Source organism: Lindgomyces ingoldianus, assembly GCF_010093535.1.
Source record: "Lindgomyces ingoldianus strain ATCC 200398 unplaced genomic scaffold BDR25scaffold_20, whole genome shotgun sequence".
Taxonomy (NCBI): Eukaryota; Fungi; Ascomycota; class Dothideomycetes; order Pleosporales; family Lindgomycetaceae; genus Lindgomyces; species Lindgomyces ingoldianus.
The window spans coordinates 609,333-625,865 of NW_022985181.1; the positions used below are offsets into that span (position 1 = coordinate 609,333).

The 16,533-nt window shown below is 47.8% G+C and overlaps 7 protein-coding genes across 7 annotated transcripts; 5 read left to right on the forward strand and 2 right to left on the reverse strand.

Annotated features, from left to right (window-relative positions):
• Window positions 1–12: 12 nt before the first annotated feature.
• BDR25DRAFT_228047 (uncharacterized protein) lies at window positions 13–324 on the forward strand (the record flags this gene model as incomplete). Its single annotated transcript, XM_033685264.1, has 1 exon — window positions 13–324. The coding sequence occupies one exon, from the start codon at window positions 13–15 to the stop codon at window positions 322–324; it is 312 nt and encodes a 103-aa protein (XP_033546417.1).
• A 4,309-nt stretch (window positions 325–4,633) lies between these two features.
• On the reverse strand, window positions 4,634–7,345 carry BDR25DRAFT_356309 (uncharacterized protein; the record flags this gene model as incomplete). The annotated part of the gene is made up of 13 exons (XM_033695606.1): window positions 4,634–4,747; window positions 4,831–4,872; window positions 4,921–4,986; window positions 5,041–5,103; window positions 5,151–5,200; window positions 5,229–5,284; window positions 5,319–5,403; window positions 5,478–5,543; window positions 5,582–5,657; window positions 5,691–6,669; window positions 6,703–6,964; window positions 7,021–7,237; window positions 7,298–7,345. 13 exons carry the CDS (start codon window positions 7,343–7,345, stop codon window positions 4,634–4,636), a joined length of 2,124 nt encoding a protein of 707 aa, XP_033546418.1.
• A 28-nt stretch (window positions 7,346–7,373) lies between these two features.
• On the forward strand, window positions 7,374–8,967 carry BDR25DRAFT_356310 (uncharacterized protein; the record flags this gene model as incomplete). Its single annotated transcript, XM_033695607.1, has 7 exons — window positions 7,374–7,382; window positions 7,437–7,636; window positions 7,677–7,719; window positions 7,754–7,803; window positions 7,838–7,918; window positions 7,944–7,992; window positions 8,074–8,967. The coding sequence occupies 7 exons, from the start codon at window positions 7,374–7,376 to the stop codon at window positions 8,965–8,967; spliced, it is 1,326 nt and encodes a 441-aa protein (XP_033546419.1).
• A 61-nt stretch (window positions 8,968–9,028) lies between these two features.
• On the forward strand, window positions 9,029–10,033 carry BDR25DRAFT_356311 (uncharacterized protein; the record flags this gene model as incomplete). Its single annotated transcript, XM_033695608.1, has 7 exons — window positions 9,029–9,075; window positions 9,147–9,254; window positions 9,292–9,363; window positions 9,401–9,490; window positions 9,522–9,569; window positions 9,661–9,745; window positions 9,842–10,033. The coding sequence occupies 7 exons, from the start codon at window positions 9,029–9,031 to the stop codon at window positions 10,031–10,033; spliced, it is 642 nt and encodes a 213-aa protein (XP_033546420.1).
• Window positions 10,034–10,109: 76 nt separating this feature from the next.
• BDR25DRAFT_356312 (uncharacterized protein) lies at window positions 10,110–12,129 on the forward strand (the record flags this gene model as incomplete). The annotated part of the gene is made up of 15 exons (XM_033695609.1): window positions 10,110–10,165; window positions 10,214–10,320; window positions 10,349–10,385; window positions 10,421–10,583; window positions 10,638–10,742; window positions 10,791–10,846; window positions 10,911–11,032; window positions 11,076–11,115; window positions 11,152–11,222; window positions 11,290–11,327; window positions 11,433–11,520; window positions 11,567–11,650; window positions 11,675–11,729; window positions 11,771–12,051; window positions 12,083–12,129. The coding sequence occupies 15 exons, from the start codon at window positions 10,110–10,112 to the stop codon at window positions 12,127–12,129; spliced, it is 1,350 nt and encodes a 449-aa protein (XP_033546421.1).
• A 749-nt stretch (window positions 12,130–12,878) lies between these two features.
• Window positions 12,879–14,149, reverse strand: BDR25DRAFT_343594 (uncharacterized protein; the record flags this gene model as incomplete). Its single annotated transcript, XM_033693842.1, has 4 exons — window positions 12,879–13,261; window positions 13,319–13,504; window positions 13,580–13,952; window positions 14,000–14,149. 4 exons carry the CDS (start codon window positions 14,147–14,149, stop codon window positions 12,879–12,881), a joined length of 1,092 nt encoding a protein of 363 aa, XP_033546422.1.
• Window positions 14,150–14,175: 26 nt separating this feature from the next.
• Window positions 14,176–16,123, forward strand: BDR25DRAFT_356314 (uncharacterized protein; the record flags this gene model as incomplete). Its single annotated transcript, XM_033695610.1, has 12 exons — window positions 14,176–14,212; window positions 14,243–14,520; window positions 14,599–14,726; window positions 14,770–14,955; window positions 15,023–15,087; window positions 15,120–15,151; window positions 15,180–15,236; window positions 15,267–15,461; window positions 15,492–15,554; window positions 15,595–15,804; window positions 15,867–16,047; window positions 16,101–16,123. 12 exons carry the CDS (start codon window positions 14,176–14,178, stop codon window positions 16,121–16,123), a joined length of 1,455 nt encoding a protein of 484 aa, XP_033546423.1.
• Between the last annotated feature and the right edge of the window lie 410 nt (window positions 16,124–16,533).

Genomic DNA, 16,533 nt, shown 5'->3' on the forward strand with positions numbered 1-16,533 from the left:
ACGCTGACCAGCATGGCCATCCTGGCGTCAACGTACTGGAATCAAGGCCGATGGGACGCAGCCGAAGAGCTAGAGGTGCAAGTAATAGAGATTCGCAAGAAGAACCTCGGAGCAGACCATCCTTCCACGCTGACCAGCATGAACAATCTTGCCTTCACACGCAAAGGACAAGGTCGAGATGTGGAAGCTATAAGTCTAATGAAGGAATGTGTACGGCTTCAACGACACACCCGAGGGGTTAATAACTCCAGTTTCGTAGCCTATTCAAATGTTTTAGCTAAATGGGAGAAAGTGCAAGTGGATGATTGTCCCCATTCAGGGTAAGTGTTGCTGAAAATAGGTAACGGCTAGGTTAGTTAGGCGCAATATTTGAATCGTTCTACAGACACTTGCTAAGCATATATAAGAACTCGTTCAAACTTGTAGACTAGGCAATTCAGGACTCTCAAGGCTTAACAGCAGACGATTAGCTCAGCTATCGTCAGAGTTTCTTAGTTTAATACAAGTCTCAAATAATCTTTGTGTACACAAAAGCCAACGTCTAGCACACGACTGTAGCAAGGGATCCAAAGATACCGTGATGATGTTTAGCACAATAGCAGCGGCTTGGGACGTCTCGTGAGTTGACGCATGTTTCTGCTCGAGCTCGATTCTTGCCAGGATGGCCACTACGAAGGCGGCTAAGACACCAAAAGCGACGAGAATCCCGAGAACCTGTGGTTTGTATTTGCTTGGAGCCTTCGCAGTTCCGTAGGGTGCTTTGACCTCGACAGGAAAACGCGGGTGATTTGGATCAGAGAAGTTGGGAGACGCGCAGAAAGCTTCGGGATATAACCGTATTTTCGTTCATAGTCTTTGGATTGGCCTAAGATGTGTGGATACGGCCAAGCAAGACAGCACCATGGATATCTTCGAATTGAAGAACATAGGATAACTTTAACTATAATGGAAAAAGTGAGCTCATCAAGGAGCGTAGTAACTCTTTCTTATCCAAATGCGTATGTCTTGAATTCCACATAGCTATGACAGGTAATACGGTCAAACGCATTCGACTTGGTATGTTCGTCTTAGTGATAACGGCCCTTTTCGTACCAAAGCTAACCCAGATCACATCAGCGACAGGACCACAAATTCTCTTCTCTCAAAACTTGGTGGAGGTGTGCTTTTTCGCTGCCTTATCTTCAGAGGGCTTAGTGTTTGTAACCAATTATGCGACATTCCCCCGATGTAGTGAATGTTCTAAGCGACATGTGACACAAGTCCCGCTCCCAAAAATGCGGCTACCCCTGTCCAACCCTATCATTTTACCAGCTGGCACACCCAATCGTGCTCATAGACGCTCTACAGCTCCATACTCCTAAGGTATCCTTATTTTTCCATGTCATCGGCAAAGATCCCTTAAGAGGCTCTTTGCGACGACAAAGACAGGTAGGTAGAAACCCTTCCTACGTTCTTCGCACACGAAATTCCATGTATATTGTGCGGACCTCGCCAAATCCTGGCAAGGATGAACGCTATACTCCCTCCCCTCTTGGAATCCTTTTTTGTAATTTGGTTCGTGCTTCCTCTTTCAAATCTATCGTTTCGGTTCTCGGGGATAGGTGTACACCCCCCGGACCCCCAGCCCTTCTGATTCTGGGCCATGCGCGCCAGATTCCGTTAACAGATTTCCATGTGGAGTAAATTTCCTACACCACCACTATGTCCCATTGCTCAAAAAGGGTTGTATACGCTTGATGAAAGTCGGCGCTGGCACTATTATTGTATTGAACAACAGCCGAGCTGTACATAACCCTATCAACGAATGTAGTGCCCTATGCTCTGATCGTGCAGTTGATCATAAAAGCAACTCTGTGCAGTAGCGGAGCTCTCCAATCTCCACCACGTGCTATAGTCATATGCTGCCTAACTGCTACCTAGCTCACGCCTTACATAGATAGACCCTTAAGTACCCTCCTTTAGCAATCAATCCAGTTACTCATATCTCCAGTGCTCCCAATAGCTTCCCAGTACTCTTGCTCTTAGCTATGATAATATGGCTATGATGAATACACCACTGTGTCGTGCAGAGAGAAAAGTGGTTGCCTAAATACGTTCACTAAGAGTACTAGTTGACAAGATAGTGCCCACTCGGGGCACAAGGTGAGTTACGCCTTATGCATTTTGAATAATCGACTAGGAATACTTCTGTTGATGTGGTTTCTAGATAAGCACAAGCCTCGAACCTAGAACATGCCAATTGAGCAATTCCCGATTTTGAAGTACATCCCTGGCCGTGGGACACTACCCAAGTATCGCGTAAAATAATGCTACCAGCTCATGACTTTCATCTGGGCGGAAGCTCGGAATCAAGTTGAAGCACCCAGGAAGGTAGGGGATGAACGTTTATCCCTCACTGGCAGACTTTTTGGTGGTGAGTTGGAATTGGACATGAGACTAAGCTATAACCAATTCAACAACTTCCTCGGCACTGTTTAGCAAGGTGGAGCAGATACAATGGCTTGCGTGATGCGTACCACCATACTATTTTTAGCACTATGGGTTTAAGAAAAGCGCGAGTGGAGCGAGATCGAGATCGAGAGACGGCCAATGTGGTCCGATTTGACCACCCCCTTACATCAACTGCATAGTGAAAGAGGGTTTGTGGATTCCACCAGTGTCAGTGCCTTTTATGTCATTATGTTTCAGTTCAGCCATGATTTCCAAGCTCTGGCACGTTCACTTAAGCCTTCCCGTCAGCATCGCACAACATGCTAGTCACAGAGATTAGCTTGATGGCATGCTTATCCCCAAAGACTACAGTTTTCCTCCCTGCATACCCTTTGCACCAGATCGAGTATGAAGACGGGGAAACATACAATCCCAATCGCTACTCGAGTCATCTAAAACTTACAATGCCTTACGCTGGAAGTCCAGACTATACGAATCACGGTAATTCCGCATACGGAGCCGGTGGGAGCATTTGTCTGGGCATCCATATGGCCCAGCGGACCCAATGGCGTATTGTCGCCCACCTGCTTTGTATTGCGGGTAGCCTGGATGGAGCTGATGGAGGGGCAATGGAGGTGCGAGTAGTCAATTAGGTAGTGAGAGCCAGACTAGGTAGATTGAGATGTAGAGTAAGGTCTCTAGAGCTTCAGAGAGCTCAGAGGTAAACATATAGTGGATAAAAGAGCTCTAGTCTGAATCAGTTAGGCGCTAGTCCTAAACAGGAAGCAGGTATGAGTCCGGACCCACATTCACCCTGACGCAGGGTCAAGTGAACTAATGTCACGTGAGACACTTTGGGCTTTCAAGATTGAGCCAGCGCTGGATGAGGTGATGTGGAAGCTAAAAGTTAACGAGATATAGATGCTTATAGCGAAGCTTCTTGCATCAACATTTGCCATTCAAGGTGAAAACTACCCTAAGAAGAGAAAAGCATGCAGATATTATTCGGAAAGATTACAAGGCAATGAAGGCTTGCTGAAGAAGTGGGAGTGATTACATTTAGACCTGGTCTTCAGGTAGGGTATAGACAACTTGTCATTAGGCAGTCAATGAATGTGGATGAATTTCTGCTAGCTGAAGAATTTTAGCGAACGGCTGAGAACATTACATTTTCCCAAATGAGCACCTAAGCAGCGCAAAATTTGCGATTATCCCAAGATTCCACAAGTTAGAAACATCCCCAATCTTGGGTGACATGAATCTTCCCTCCCTGGCAATCGAATGCCGAGCCATCAAAATGGCAAACAGAATTAAAACCATTGCTGTCATTGACAATAAAGCTGGAAGTACCGCACCCTTGAAAAGTATACTCGAGGCCGTGGTAGTTCCAAGTAATGCCGCATGGGTTCGCTCCTGCGCCGTTCGTGATAGTAGTGAAGTCGGAGCAAGCGTCGGTAGCCGCATTCGTGCTGGAACCATTAACAGGAGAAGATACATGATAGAGTTGAAGCATACTATCCAATTCTAGTTACGCTACCATCCGAATTCGTTCGAGTTCCGAGGAAGACAGTTGCCGATACCAGAGGGGAGGTGGCGAGAGCAACAACGAAGTAGGTGATAGTAAGGTGCATCTAGCTTGTATATTAGACATCAAATATGAAAGTTTGGAATGCTGTGTGAGTTTCACCTTGGGAATTTGCATACGGGTTACTCTGAGAGAGCTAGGAGAGAGGAGGATATGTTCGGTGTTATATTGAAGAGCAAGAAAGATGATATGGGACATTCGGTAGTCAAAAGTTCATAGACGGCGATAGTCCATCTTTATACACCTTTAGATCTCCCCACTTTTTTGCGAGATTGTATTCCAACAAGTCGTGAATCAGTTCGATACGAGGTAGTTGGTCTTGAAAGCGTGATCCTCAGCACTGCACAATATTAGGCCTTCCGCGATATTTCCCCAAAGGGTAAATCTTCTACGCACCCACCTCAATATTGTTGTAGCAAATGTGTAGAGGTCTTACGCGGAGGGTGGGAAGCCTCTGCCAAGTCGGAGAGTTGTTAGCGCGTAAAGGCAATCATTGGAGGATTTCGATGTTTGGCCCAGCGATGCTGGCGTCACCTTTCCAGCCGAGATATGCAAAGTTGCATGATCCTAACACAGCCATAGACGTTACTGGTTGACGATTGGCCGTGTCTTCATCGGCTAGGAAGTCTCAATAGGATCCGGGACTATTTTTATGCTTGATAGAATAACTGTTGGTATGTCGATTGCAGTCGCCGCTAGCCGATGAGAAAGCCTATGGCCGAGTAACCATTTCTAAAACCAAGATCAGTACTTTGTCACATGTGGAGTTAGTAGAATAACTCAATGCGGTAAGGTACGCAACTTTCTAGGGATACAGAGACTGGATGCGGGCCAAAGGTCCAGGCCAGATTTTGACACTAAGAGTCCAAGTCGAACCCCCTCCCTCCAATCCACCACTCACAGACTCCCGCCCCAATTCTTCTCGCATCTAACGCCAATTGTGGATGTGAAGCTGCACGCAAGTCGAAGATCTGATGATGCATGAAATACTTGGTTCTTAGGTGGAAAGCCTACAGGATCGGCACAATGACGACGACTTCTGATAGCGGCACTAGAGAACTTGGTGGATAGGTTGGTGTCGCGTACAGCTATCCGTCTATATATATCCTTCTGCTGTGCTAGCTAGGAGGTTGACCTTTTGGCAAACGCAACAGTTAGTAGTCACTACTTTATGACCACCATCCCCTGTTCATGGTGAGTGATCCAGAATCACGCGGTTTAATCTTTTCCCTAAATTTTGGGTATAATCTACTCCAAATGCACGCCAGACTAAACACCGCGGTGCAATCCTAACTCTTGTCACGGGTTACAATTCCATCCAGGTTGAAGTCTCAAATGGTATTTTGTGGGCGTATATTCGGCTCCCAGTGCCTGAAGTTCAGGATTTACTATGTAACTTACCATCCAGCCCCGAAACGTACATAAATTTCTATATAAAGACGCGAGCCTCGCTAAAATCGACGAATTTGTGACAAATTCAGCCCAGTATAGATAGACAAGATATTGAAGTTGAAAAACCGTACAGAATCTTTCGAGAAATCTTCAGAAGCCAGGTTTATTTCAAACCAGTATGCAAATGGTAGATATCAATGGCAGAAGTAAGAATATACATACAACTTTCAGCCCTACCCAAGTCAAGATTCTCCCAGATGGCCACTCATCATAAACTCTGCACCCCAACCCTCAATGCATTCAGCACCACCGGATATGCAAATAGCACCGCCCCAATCTTATTCAACTTTGCCGGACAATACAACTCCCCTGCCATCTTCAAGAAACTTGCCCAAACCATCCAACTTCCTACATACAAAATAATCCCCAGGAAGAAGAAAATAATAAACCAGCCTTTGAACACACTGATATGCACAGTCCTTTTCTCCAACTGCTCTTTCTTCATCAACTTGCGGAAAGGATTAGATACCAGGCGCCAAAGATCCTGGAATGGATACTTGAAAGCGCGAATGGGTGCACATTTCAGGCAAAAAGAGACCAGCAGAGTGAAAGTTAGAATAACTCCGGGGATGAGCATGATGATACCGCCGGCATGGTAGATTTTGTACAAATCTGGTTTTGCGGGGTTCTTGGTTTTGTTTGGGAAAAAGGCAGCGAAAACAGCGAAATTGGTTGCGGGGATGCAGAAGAGCAAGTCGGCGACCATTTCGTTGATGGCGATTTCCATCCAACTGGCGTTTATGAAGCCTAGGATGGCGATGATAGGCGCGATACGGGGCCTCACGGTCCAGAGGAGGACTTGCTGGATCCAGTTTACGGTATAGCCTTGTTTTTCGAGGATGACGCCCATGATGAATGGAATCGCGATGTGAGTCCCGATAGAGATAAACATGGACAAAAAATTGAGTTTGATGTCGGTGTATTCGTATGCTTTCGACCGCCTGAAGAGCGTCTTCCAGACCTGCGTGTTGCTGAGGAGCGCAGATACAAAGGCGATGAGGTTTGAAATCGCGAGGTAGGTGAGGACTTTGTGGGCAGTGGGACAGGTTGAGGAGCCGCTAAATACTAGAAATTGTTTCGGGAGCCAAGTCGCCTTTTCAGCGTTTTCGATGACACAAAGGGTGCTGTTTGATCCCGGTGTGCTGGATTGGGCATTGGTGCATCGGACGTATTGCTCAGCGCTGGACGATGTTAGTTGCCTGCTCGATATGAGAGGGAGTGAGATAGATACTCACGCCTGCATCTGACATATTAGGAGATTTGTGTTTTGTTGTCCGCATGAAGAGGAACTCTGAGAGCAACATCCACTACGAGGAATCTCTTCTGCATCAAAAGTGCACGCGTCCCTCAATACCGGCAATGGCGCCGGATAATTGCATCCCGATTGCGAAGAGAAATTCGCGACGGGAATGAACCCAGTCGGTATTGGGACCTGCTTTTCATAGTCTCCAAGCCCACTGCATGAGAAGTATGCGTCAAACCTAAATGATATTAGGACTGCATGAACAGAAAAGAATACTAAAGCGCGGGGAAGCCTTACACGCTCTTAAAACATTGCGAGTAACTCGTCGCAAATGGGGTTCGTAGTTTAGGACTCTCATTCGCAGGTGGACAGGCAGAGAGGGCGGTAATTTCGTTGGGGCAGTGGTTAGCGACAACGTCCCAGAATTTAGAGGTGTTGAAAGACTTGGTTCCGCTAATGTCGGGGAATCGATCTTTGAGCAACGCAGATCCTGTGGAGGCCAGGAGCAATACCGGAAGGAAGAATTGCTGGAGGGTCATCGTGGTGGTTCAAGTCTCTCCCGGACCCCAGACGCTAGGTAAGTACACAATTTCACCAACAGCAAAATCGGAGAGTATTTGGGCTCGGAACTCCATCAGGAGCATATTAAAAAAGGGAAGAAGCATGTCTCCAGTTCCGAATAAATCTAGAACGCAATGATATCCAAAAGCTTAAAGGGGAGCCAAGCACACACTTAACCCTGTCAGCTGTCAACCATGTACCTCAGCCCCATTCAGCCCTGGCCTTGGCACCACCAAACACAGCCCACGGCCGCATTCACGCTCGCTACCGAAGCCACCATATGTGACACGAGATCTCATCAACCACACGGCTCTTTCCGGACTTCCAATAGGATCTGCGGAGAAGCGAAAAGAGGCGGGTGGCTGGTCTGATTTTTGGGAATGGGAATATGCTAAGCATATTTAGCGAAAGAGAAGCAAAGACAAATCTCGTCCTGGATAATAAGACGGTAGAATAGTGTCCCTTGGAGTGAAGTTTCTTAGACTATGGATTATGGTGGTTATTCGTCGATTGGGCAAAAGGTAATTAAACAGTGAGACTCAACCTAGCATCCTCCCTCGAGGAAGTGCATCAGCTCGGAGTTCATCGTTCGCAAGCAACTTCTCAGCTTCAGCGCTAGTAGATTCGAGACGACGTGAAGACGAGGGGTTCGGCGAGCCATTGTCTTATTAGTCCCTCGGTTCTTCCTGTCTTTCGCAAGGTGACCTTCTCACCATTGATAGTCCAAGATTTTAATAAGACTTGTGCAGGGTCGTATAAGGGCCAATAACCACCTGAACATCCTCACCGAGGTTGAACTTAGGGAGAGATGTACGCATCTCCAAGCGCACCCGGTGCCGTCTTCATTCCTCCCCACCCCGGCGCACCACCTCAACCTCAATATCCGCAACAGCCCCAGGGATATGTGATCCCTCCTCATCCCGGCGCACCACCTCAACCTCAAAATGCATTCTCACCACCAACATATGCACTCCCACCTCACCCGGGTGCGCCGCCTCAACCTCCAGCTCTGAATCAGCCGCCAGGATTTGCGCTCCCACCTCACAACCAACACGCTCTCCCTGTTGGTAACACTCCGATTCCGTCACATCCAGGAGAAGCACCCATCCCACCCGATGATCCATTCAGCCATATCCGTGACCTCCCGATCTTCCCACTCTCAACAGACGCCGACTTAGCGAAACTAGGCAACGCTATCCAAAGTCTCAGCAAGCAGCGTTCAAAAATAGTGCGAAACGATGTCTATGCACCCATGGCGTTTGCCGGAAACGATATCTCTACGAAGATGCGCACGCAACCTATGAACTGCGCAGTCTACACACGCTACGCCACGCCGAAGGATTTTGTCAGTGATAGCGAAGAGGGTGGGATAATTGTTGATGTGGTTGAGACTAGGGGCAAGCATAAATGGATGGGTAATGCGGTTCGACTCCGTATGAGTAGGGAGGGGACAATTATGGTCAGGGACAAGTGGCATATTAAGTTAAGGGAGGGAACAATGTGGAATAAAAGCTCAAATTGGAAACCTGTGGAGAGTGTGAAGTTGGAAGTTAAGAAGGGGGAAATGGTGGAGTTGGGCATGGTGGGAAGGTGGGAGAGATGGGTCGCAGTTGAGGAGAGAACGAGCATGTGGGGAAGGTTTGAGAAGGAATATAAAGTACCAAAGATGCCAGAGCAGATAGGGGAGAGAACCTGACCAAAGTAGAACCTTTAATACATTTATTCAGATTCTGTGCTATCTTATACTACTATAAGAAATGTATTCAACGCCAGAGTTGGCAACAATCAAGTCAATCAAGTCGGGGTGAATTGCTTGATTGATTGACGGATCTGGCACGTTTTGATTGACTTGATTGACTTGATGGCACAAATGAGGCTTAACTTAATTAACTTAATTGACTTGATTGATAGATTACGTAGTGAATCAACCGCCGTATATCTTGTAGATGGTCTCCAGGTCTTCGGGAGAGATGGCGTCACTACGTGGACTTTTTGCTAACTTTGTAGGCTTTAAGCCAAGGCGCTTCCAAACCTATCGCCGTAATGAGTTTGAGCGCTGGATAATCAAGTCACCTGTACCAGAGGAGTCCCTGTTTGCGCGCAATTGGGCGGGCGTCGTCACCTTGTAGGGCAGCTCTCATAAAATCTGACCGGCTCCCAGCTGGCCCTGTACGTGCCTTCTTCGGCGGAGGCTCTGGAGTACTGACGGGAGAGGCGGCGTCTTTAAACTCTGCCCACAAGCGTTGAAAGCCAAGGTGGCAGTCGTCTAGCCAGCCTTTGTATACGTGGTAGAGGCAGGTAAGTTGGTGGGCGGTAGAAGTTGAGGAATTTCAGATATATGGCGCTAAGCCTAGTTAGGCAACTATCACGACTCTAAAGTCCCTTAAAGCCGAGCTGCCTCATACTATATTCACTACTCTCGCACACTAAAGGATCCTGTATCCCCCAGTAAACCTAAGATCCTAGGGATTCAAGTCTGTCAATCAAGTCAATCAAGCAGGCACGATTTGCTTAATTAACTTAGTAAATTTCGCCTGGCTAATTAACTTGATTGACGGCTATCAATCAAGTCAATCAAGTCAAGTTATCAAGTCGACTTGATTGTTGCCAACTCTATTCAACGCGATGAGTTGTTACCTTTTTCATCCAAAGACGATCATGAAATGATACCTAGCTTTTCTTCCCTCTCCGCTAAAGCTCGACACCGATCTTCTAACTGCATAATAATCACTGGTAGCCCACAAAGAAAACCTCTCCTTTGACGTCACCATCTTTCTCTCTTAATCCACCCTTCTCCCCATCGAATCGTTTAGAGAGTATTTTAAACATATTCTGACAATGATCGTCTTGGATATATCGAGACCAGGGCTACCGAAATTCGTTGGATTGAAAAGGTCAGTCGACGAAGACTGAGAATGTTTATCCGTGCGATGCTTCTCGAGAAGCCAGCAGAAGACGTGTATTGATATTCCTTTACGTTTCTGGGTTACATATGTCTGGATTCGGATTTCAAGATTCACTTGGGGTCACCTTCGGCTTGGGAAACTTCGTTAAGTAGGTCGGAGAACCATTACAAGTTGTTCTTCTCCTGCTCTATGCAGTGAAATTCAATACGTCGGTTGTCCTAGTACGGTGAGATGGATTCCAAGTTTCCGTTACGCACATTTTTTCTTCCTGGGGTTGCGTTTGCTCGAGCCGATGCACCTGAAGGTCAGTCAGGATGCCAGAGAAAAGAGTCACGTCAATGCCGGCGCCCAGGACCATGCTCTATTCGAAGTCGTAAAATCTGTGTTCTGGTGTACCGGATGGGCCGTCTAATCCAATTTTGATCCTGGTACGTTGGAGAAGTTTTGCTAAGCTGCGGAGCTCGTTTGTCCAGTCACAGCCTGGCTTGATATGGGCCTTGTGTTTGCATTAGCAGAGCTCTCCGATCTCCACCACCTGCTACAGTCACGTGCTCTCTACCCTGCTGTCTAGCTTACTCCTTGCATATATGGACGCTTAGGTAAACTCTTTTAGCAATCAGTTTCGTCAGCACTTTGGCAAAGGAGACCTCACTTGCTGACCTTGCTAGAGTGAATTGGGCCTTATCTATTATAGCAAGAAATTCGACACAATACTAGCTAAGCAATCGAACAGCTTACCCGGCAAAGAAGCAGCCAATAGGATGACTACATCGCAACCGGCTAAAAGGAATTGTGGTTGTATCGTTGGCCAGTCGAATTTGGGTAGTGGGTCCATTACTTTGATTTCATCGTTAGGTGGAAATAAGTCTTTCAATGTCTACTAAGACAATGACTTGAGCTGCCCAAGTACATGATGGCCTTGTCTACGATTTGCCACTGTGGCCTCTATAATGTACCAGATAGGATTGTCCGAGATGGCGAATTGCTATAACAGCCCTGCAACTTGAGAATTCAACAGTTGTTGCGAGTTTTCCGAAGGGATCTCGTAAGGCAAGCAACTTACTTTAGATGTACGTCCAGCCCTTGGGGATCGCTTTCGTGTGGGCGTAAAGCTAGGCCACTCAAGAAAAGAATCCAGTATAATCTCCACGTCCCTGCGAGCTACCATAAATATTATAAGGCTTAGTATTCACCTCCGGCACCCACGCTTTCAGCCCCCTCCCTGCTCCCTTTTTAATCCTCAACCGACCACGAGACCTCCTCTCTTCCCTCTTCCACGCCATACGGCCACGCGAACATAAAAATATGCATCTGCATCTCCCACCCCATCCCCTCCCACAATAGTCCCCCCTTCATCCCCTCTTCTACATGCCGATCCCTAATGGCTAGTGCATCTGCTCCTAAAATATCACACCGGCCTGTCACCCACTATGATAATTGATATTTTGCCAGCAGGGAGATATCCCGGGCTCTGTGACATCCCATGCACCTTGTGAGGCTCTTGCGTGGATTTAATTCACGAGGATGTGAGGAAGGAGTCTAGGCGGAGGGTGTGGATGGCGGGGCTAGAGCGCGTTCAGTCTGTGGGGGCAGATGGCCATTAGAGAGCCACGGCGCAAAGCCCAGTCTTGAGCTCTTCCTCGCCGCCACCGCCACCGCTCCCCTCCCCCCTCCTCATCTTCTAGCACCCCGCAAAACACATCCCTCTCCCCCTTTTCCCCCTGCATCCCTCAGAACGGCCGTGTACCACCTCCCCAGCCACGGCACCGTCACCTCCGCCTCGCCGCATTCGCTAGCGCCAGTAGATAACTCACCACACTCACCGCTGTGTCCTCTATCTCCCATCCTAACTTCTCACAAAGCTGCCAAATGCTGTGCGCTAGGTGGAGACTGCCATCACCTCAGCAGAACTAGATACCCGCTTCTCTACGGCTTGTTTTATAGTGTTATAGGGGAGAACATCGTACAAGTGGATGCCACACATCATTCACTGTTGCACTGTGCATGGCATGTTTTATTGAGTGATTTTATGGAGGGAGGGGGTGGGGTGGAGAGGTAGTTGTGTCTTTGGACAGCCGATTGGGAGCGCAGAGGGCAGTAGAGGAGTTGGTGAGGCCAGTGCGGAGGATGGCGCGGATGGGGATATATGAGGGGAGGTTGGGCTGGGAGGGTATGAATGTAGTGAGCGCAGTGATGGTTTCGGTGGCTATTGTGGAGGAAGTGTTGGGAACGCTATTTTATTTTGGGGGAATTTGGATTGAAGTGGCAAGGGCCCTGAAGACATGGACGTCCATTGTTGAGCCCTATGTTGCCAATGCTTGGTGGTGATTTGGCAGGGAGCGGCTCGTTTCGCCGTGAGCCCATCCTTCTGCCTATCACGCTAGTGCGATGACGGCGTTGGTGCGGCCTGGCCATTGAGGCTGAAAGTAGCTTTGTTGGACCAACCAAAGTCAACTTCTCAGTTTCGAAGGTAAAATCTGTCTTCTCATAAATAAAATGTAAGGGAGCTTGTCGTGTTGAACAATTCGCGGTGCCCCGTTCGTCATTGCTGGAATTCAGTGGGCAGGGTCCCTTAAATATTCACATAGGTCTTGGCAGGCATGACCCTATCAATAATCCAATGGCGATGCAATATCTGTCGATCCCTTGGATGAAATAACTTCAATATCATATTCTCTCACATCTATCAGTAATATAGCACTCACGATCTCGCCCTAGCTGATTCCGTATTTTGACTCTGCCTCCGACTTAACGATTCCCCGTCAAGCCCTTCCCACTCCACCCGGATCTCCTGCGCCTTCATGATCCCGCCCATCTCTACCGCCAGCATAGTCCCCGACTCATTCAGTATGCTCTTCTCGCTCAAACCATCATTTCCTCTCTGCTTCTGAGACCGTCTCTGAGTCCTCGATGTCATATTCCTACTTCCTAGACCTCCAGACAACTGATAGCTCTGTCCATACGGACGTGACGCTCTGCTTGACGACGCATCGCGGACTAGCACACGGAGGAAGGGAATAGAGGCCGCAATAATACATAACGAGCATTCTACGGTAGCCCATATGAGCAGGTTCGCCGATTCGTCTGCCAAGATCAATTAGTTCAGAACTAGTTGGATGTGGGAGATGGAGGCAAACGCACAGAGCAGGTCTTTCCAGTATATAGAATTCGGGAGGAACGTCATCTTCACAATTGCTGCGATGCCTGCCAGCATTCCTAGCGACATTGCTGCGATGACGCCTGCTTTCTCTTTCCGATTCATTTGTAATTGCCGGATAATCAACCAAGGACACATGGCAAGGAGGAAGTCGGTGCAAACAGAATATGCTACGCATACAGTTAGCATCATTTGATGTAACTCTTACGGCACTACTCGTTGGAGGCTTGGAATGGGGGATCTACCTGCAGCAAAGACGCTGTAGTAACCGACCACCGTCGGAGCTAAACACTTTCCCTCAACCCTCCAATCCCAGAGCTTCTCTACAGGCGTGCACTGAAAGAAAAACAAGAAAGCGCAGGTGAACATCACCAAGTTGGTAGAGACCATTAGGAACCAGATGAACCATTTGTGCCACTCGCGGACCGTAATACGCAGCAGTGTCAGCGAGAAGGACGTTTTAGTAGCTGCGACTGCGAAACTGATGAAGAACTCTCCGAGGAACAAGTGCTTGAAAAGCGTGTGTAGATTGCGAGGGTCGATGTCCTGGATGTGCTTACCGAGTCCGTAACTCACAGCTACAGTCCCAGTAAACACACAGAAGAGAAGGACAAATACCTGGAACCTGTCAACAGGAGGGCTGAGAAGAGACGGAGATGATGTACCCAAGATATGAAGAGAATAATATCGTCTAAGCCGCCGAAGCCTTTACTGTACCAGTATTTGCAAACGAAGCGAAGGACCATGAGGACGAAGGCCAGTATTGTGAGGATCCATAATGAGATAATAATCTTTGGACCACGCGTATCGGACATACTAGGCAAGAAAGATAAGGGTTGGAATGAGTGTCAGTGAAGATATCGGCTGGTGTATTGTCAGTCCAGGGTTCTGACGAAGGTCAGTATAAGTACGTATCGAAGTCGTTATCTCTTTGAAGTTAATTCTCGGATGTGCCACACCAATAAGCCCTCCGTCTATCAAAAATTTGCTGGCCCTTCTGGCTCTATCCCTCTCTCTTTCACACGGCGTTCCAGGGCATCATACGACTCGCCAAGCCTATCAACCAAATATCCCCTCTGCTCCGCTCATTATACTTTCACAACCCGGATCTGCATGGAAGATCCTCGCTTGGGATGTGCAACTCCTGGCCCGCGCGAATGAACGTGCCCAAAATGGGTTTGAGCACGTCCCACATGTTGCTAATCTGCAGGGGGCCACTCCGTCCGGCCAATGACTTGTTAGAGTGAGCGATCGCGCAGTGAAGGGGCTGAAAATACGAGTCGCGATTGTCAAGAGAGTTAAAAAATCAGCCACATCGTGTTTCAATTGCGATGCAGAGTCCCTTCCTTCAGATCAGCTTGCTGATTTTCATGCAGCGAAGGTGGATTCGATGTACGTAGATCATGAGAAAATTTTGAACATAATTGGTGAGGAGCACGTTGAGTTCTAGAATCATAAACGGGCCTGGACTTTGGGCCGCCGACTTGTGGACAGTGGAAGAAGCCAACACGAATACGCTGAGTAAAATGCCACGCCCTCGAATTCAGCGCCATGGCCAATGGGATCGCTCCGCGCAGAATTTTGACGCTTATAAAGATCACAGGATTGTGGAGGGCAAAACGTTCACGTGACTCCAATTTTGGGTAAAATGCGGATGGAATACCCTGGAATGGTAAGCCCTATGGAAGTGGCGTGATTTTTGGGCGGTTTTCTCCCTGCTCTCGGGAAGTATTCGAGATCTGTTTGACATACAGTATTGTGCTGTGCACAGAATCCACGGATAAGAGGATCTTGATCCGGGAAGTGTTACCGAACTTGTTAGATTTCGGCACTAACCCCTACTAGTTGTTCCCAAACCCAGGGTTACCTCAGAGGCGGACAACTCTAACTCTAGCTCTACCAGTCTGACAGAACCGAATCCCCAGAGCCTAGAAGTCGTCTATCGATGTGACGACATTCCGAAGTCACCGAATTGGTTCTAGAAGACCTGGTCAGCGCCACTTTCACACATCCATTCCCATATCAAGCCAAAACTCATATCCAATGTCCCTTCATGACTGGGGCAGGGTCTTCTCGACATATCACGTTCGCTTTGCACACATCCATTCTGAGCGTGTAGTTGTCTCCGTGAATGCCTCCTTCCTTGAACAATGCTAGCTGAACTTTTCGATCGACGGCAGGGTTAGTGAGTTCAATGTTTTAGCCCTCACGTTCCATCTCGTCTTCATTCTATGTAAATTTCAATGGCGGGTTTCCTTAGATTTTCTCATGTGACCATTGCTCCACGAAAAAGAACGGCAATTGCTTCCAAAGAATACAGTCGAACAAGGCCGCTGGGTTGACGGGATTTCTGGGTGTTGACTTGGGCGCCTTAGGCTCTGTTTCGATTCTGGAGTCGGTCCGAGTGTTGAAAGGGGAGATCAACTCTATCATATTTCCACAATGTACGTTATGTCCCGATTCAGAATTCGTTTGGAAGGAGGCGTAGCTAACGCTATTATAGTTGAGGTTACTGCTCGCCATTTTTGATAGCTAGTTGCGGGTTCTTCGACTTCGTTTGCTTTCTCCGTCTCACTTAACAAGAGCTTATACCGTCTCAGTGGCCGAAGACCTACCATCTACCATCAATCTAGCGTAGGAATGTCTCAATCCACCTGCCGAGTAAAGACCTTCAGAGTTCCTGCCAATGTGGTCGAAACCCTCATAGTTCAAGGTGTGCTAGATGAAAGCTTGTATGACTCATGGTCGTTCGCCTGGAACACTAAGGTATTTCGCGTAGTTCTGTGTAGGCGTCATTAGTTCTCTGAATGGAAGGCTACCCAAGGCCCCCGCTGATATACCTTTGGAGCGAACAATCTTCTTGGGTCGCTTCGCTTTTTCTGAAAAGAATGCAATAGACAACAGGCGTCATGCAGATCTTGCCATCGATGTAAAACTTCGCTATCATCTGCGCGAGAAACAAAGCTTCTTTGAAAAAGTGAATCGCTAGTGCCGAACTCGGGTTATTGTTCAGATCCTCCTTCGCAGTTAATTTTCTCATAAGACGTTGCATTTCGGTACGTCAGGCCCTAATTTCCTGCTGCAGCTTACTACCAATACTGACCCGCTCTTGTAAATCTCGAGTGAGACCGTCCTCCTCAGTACTAGAGTCCCTAGTTTCTTGCTGGCACATTCTCTCTATCTTGCCTCGCCCTTGTAA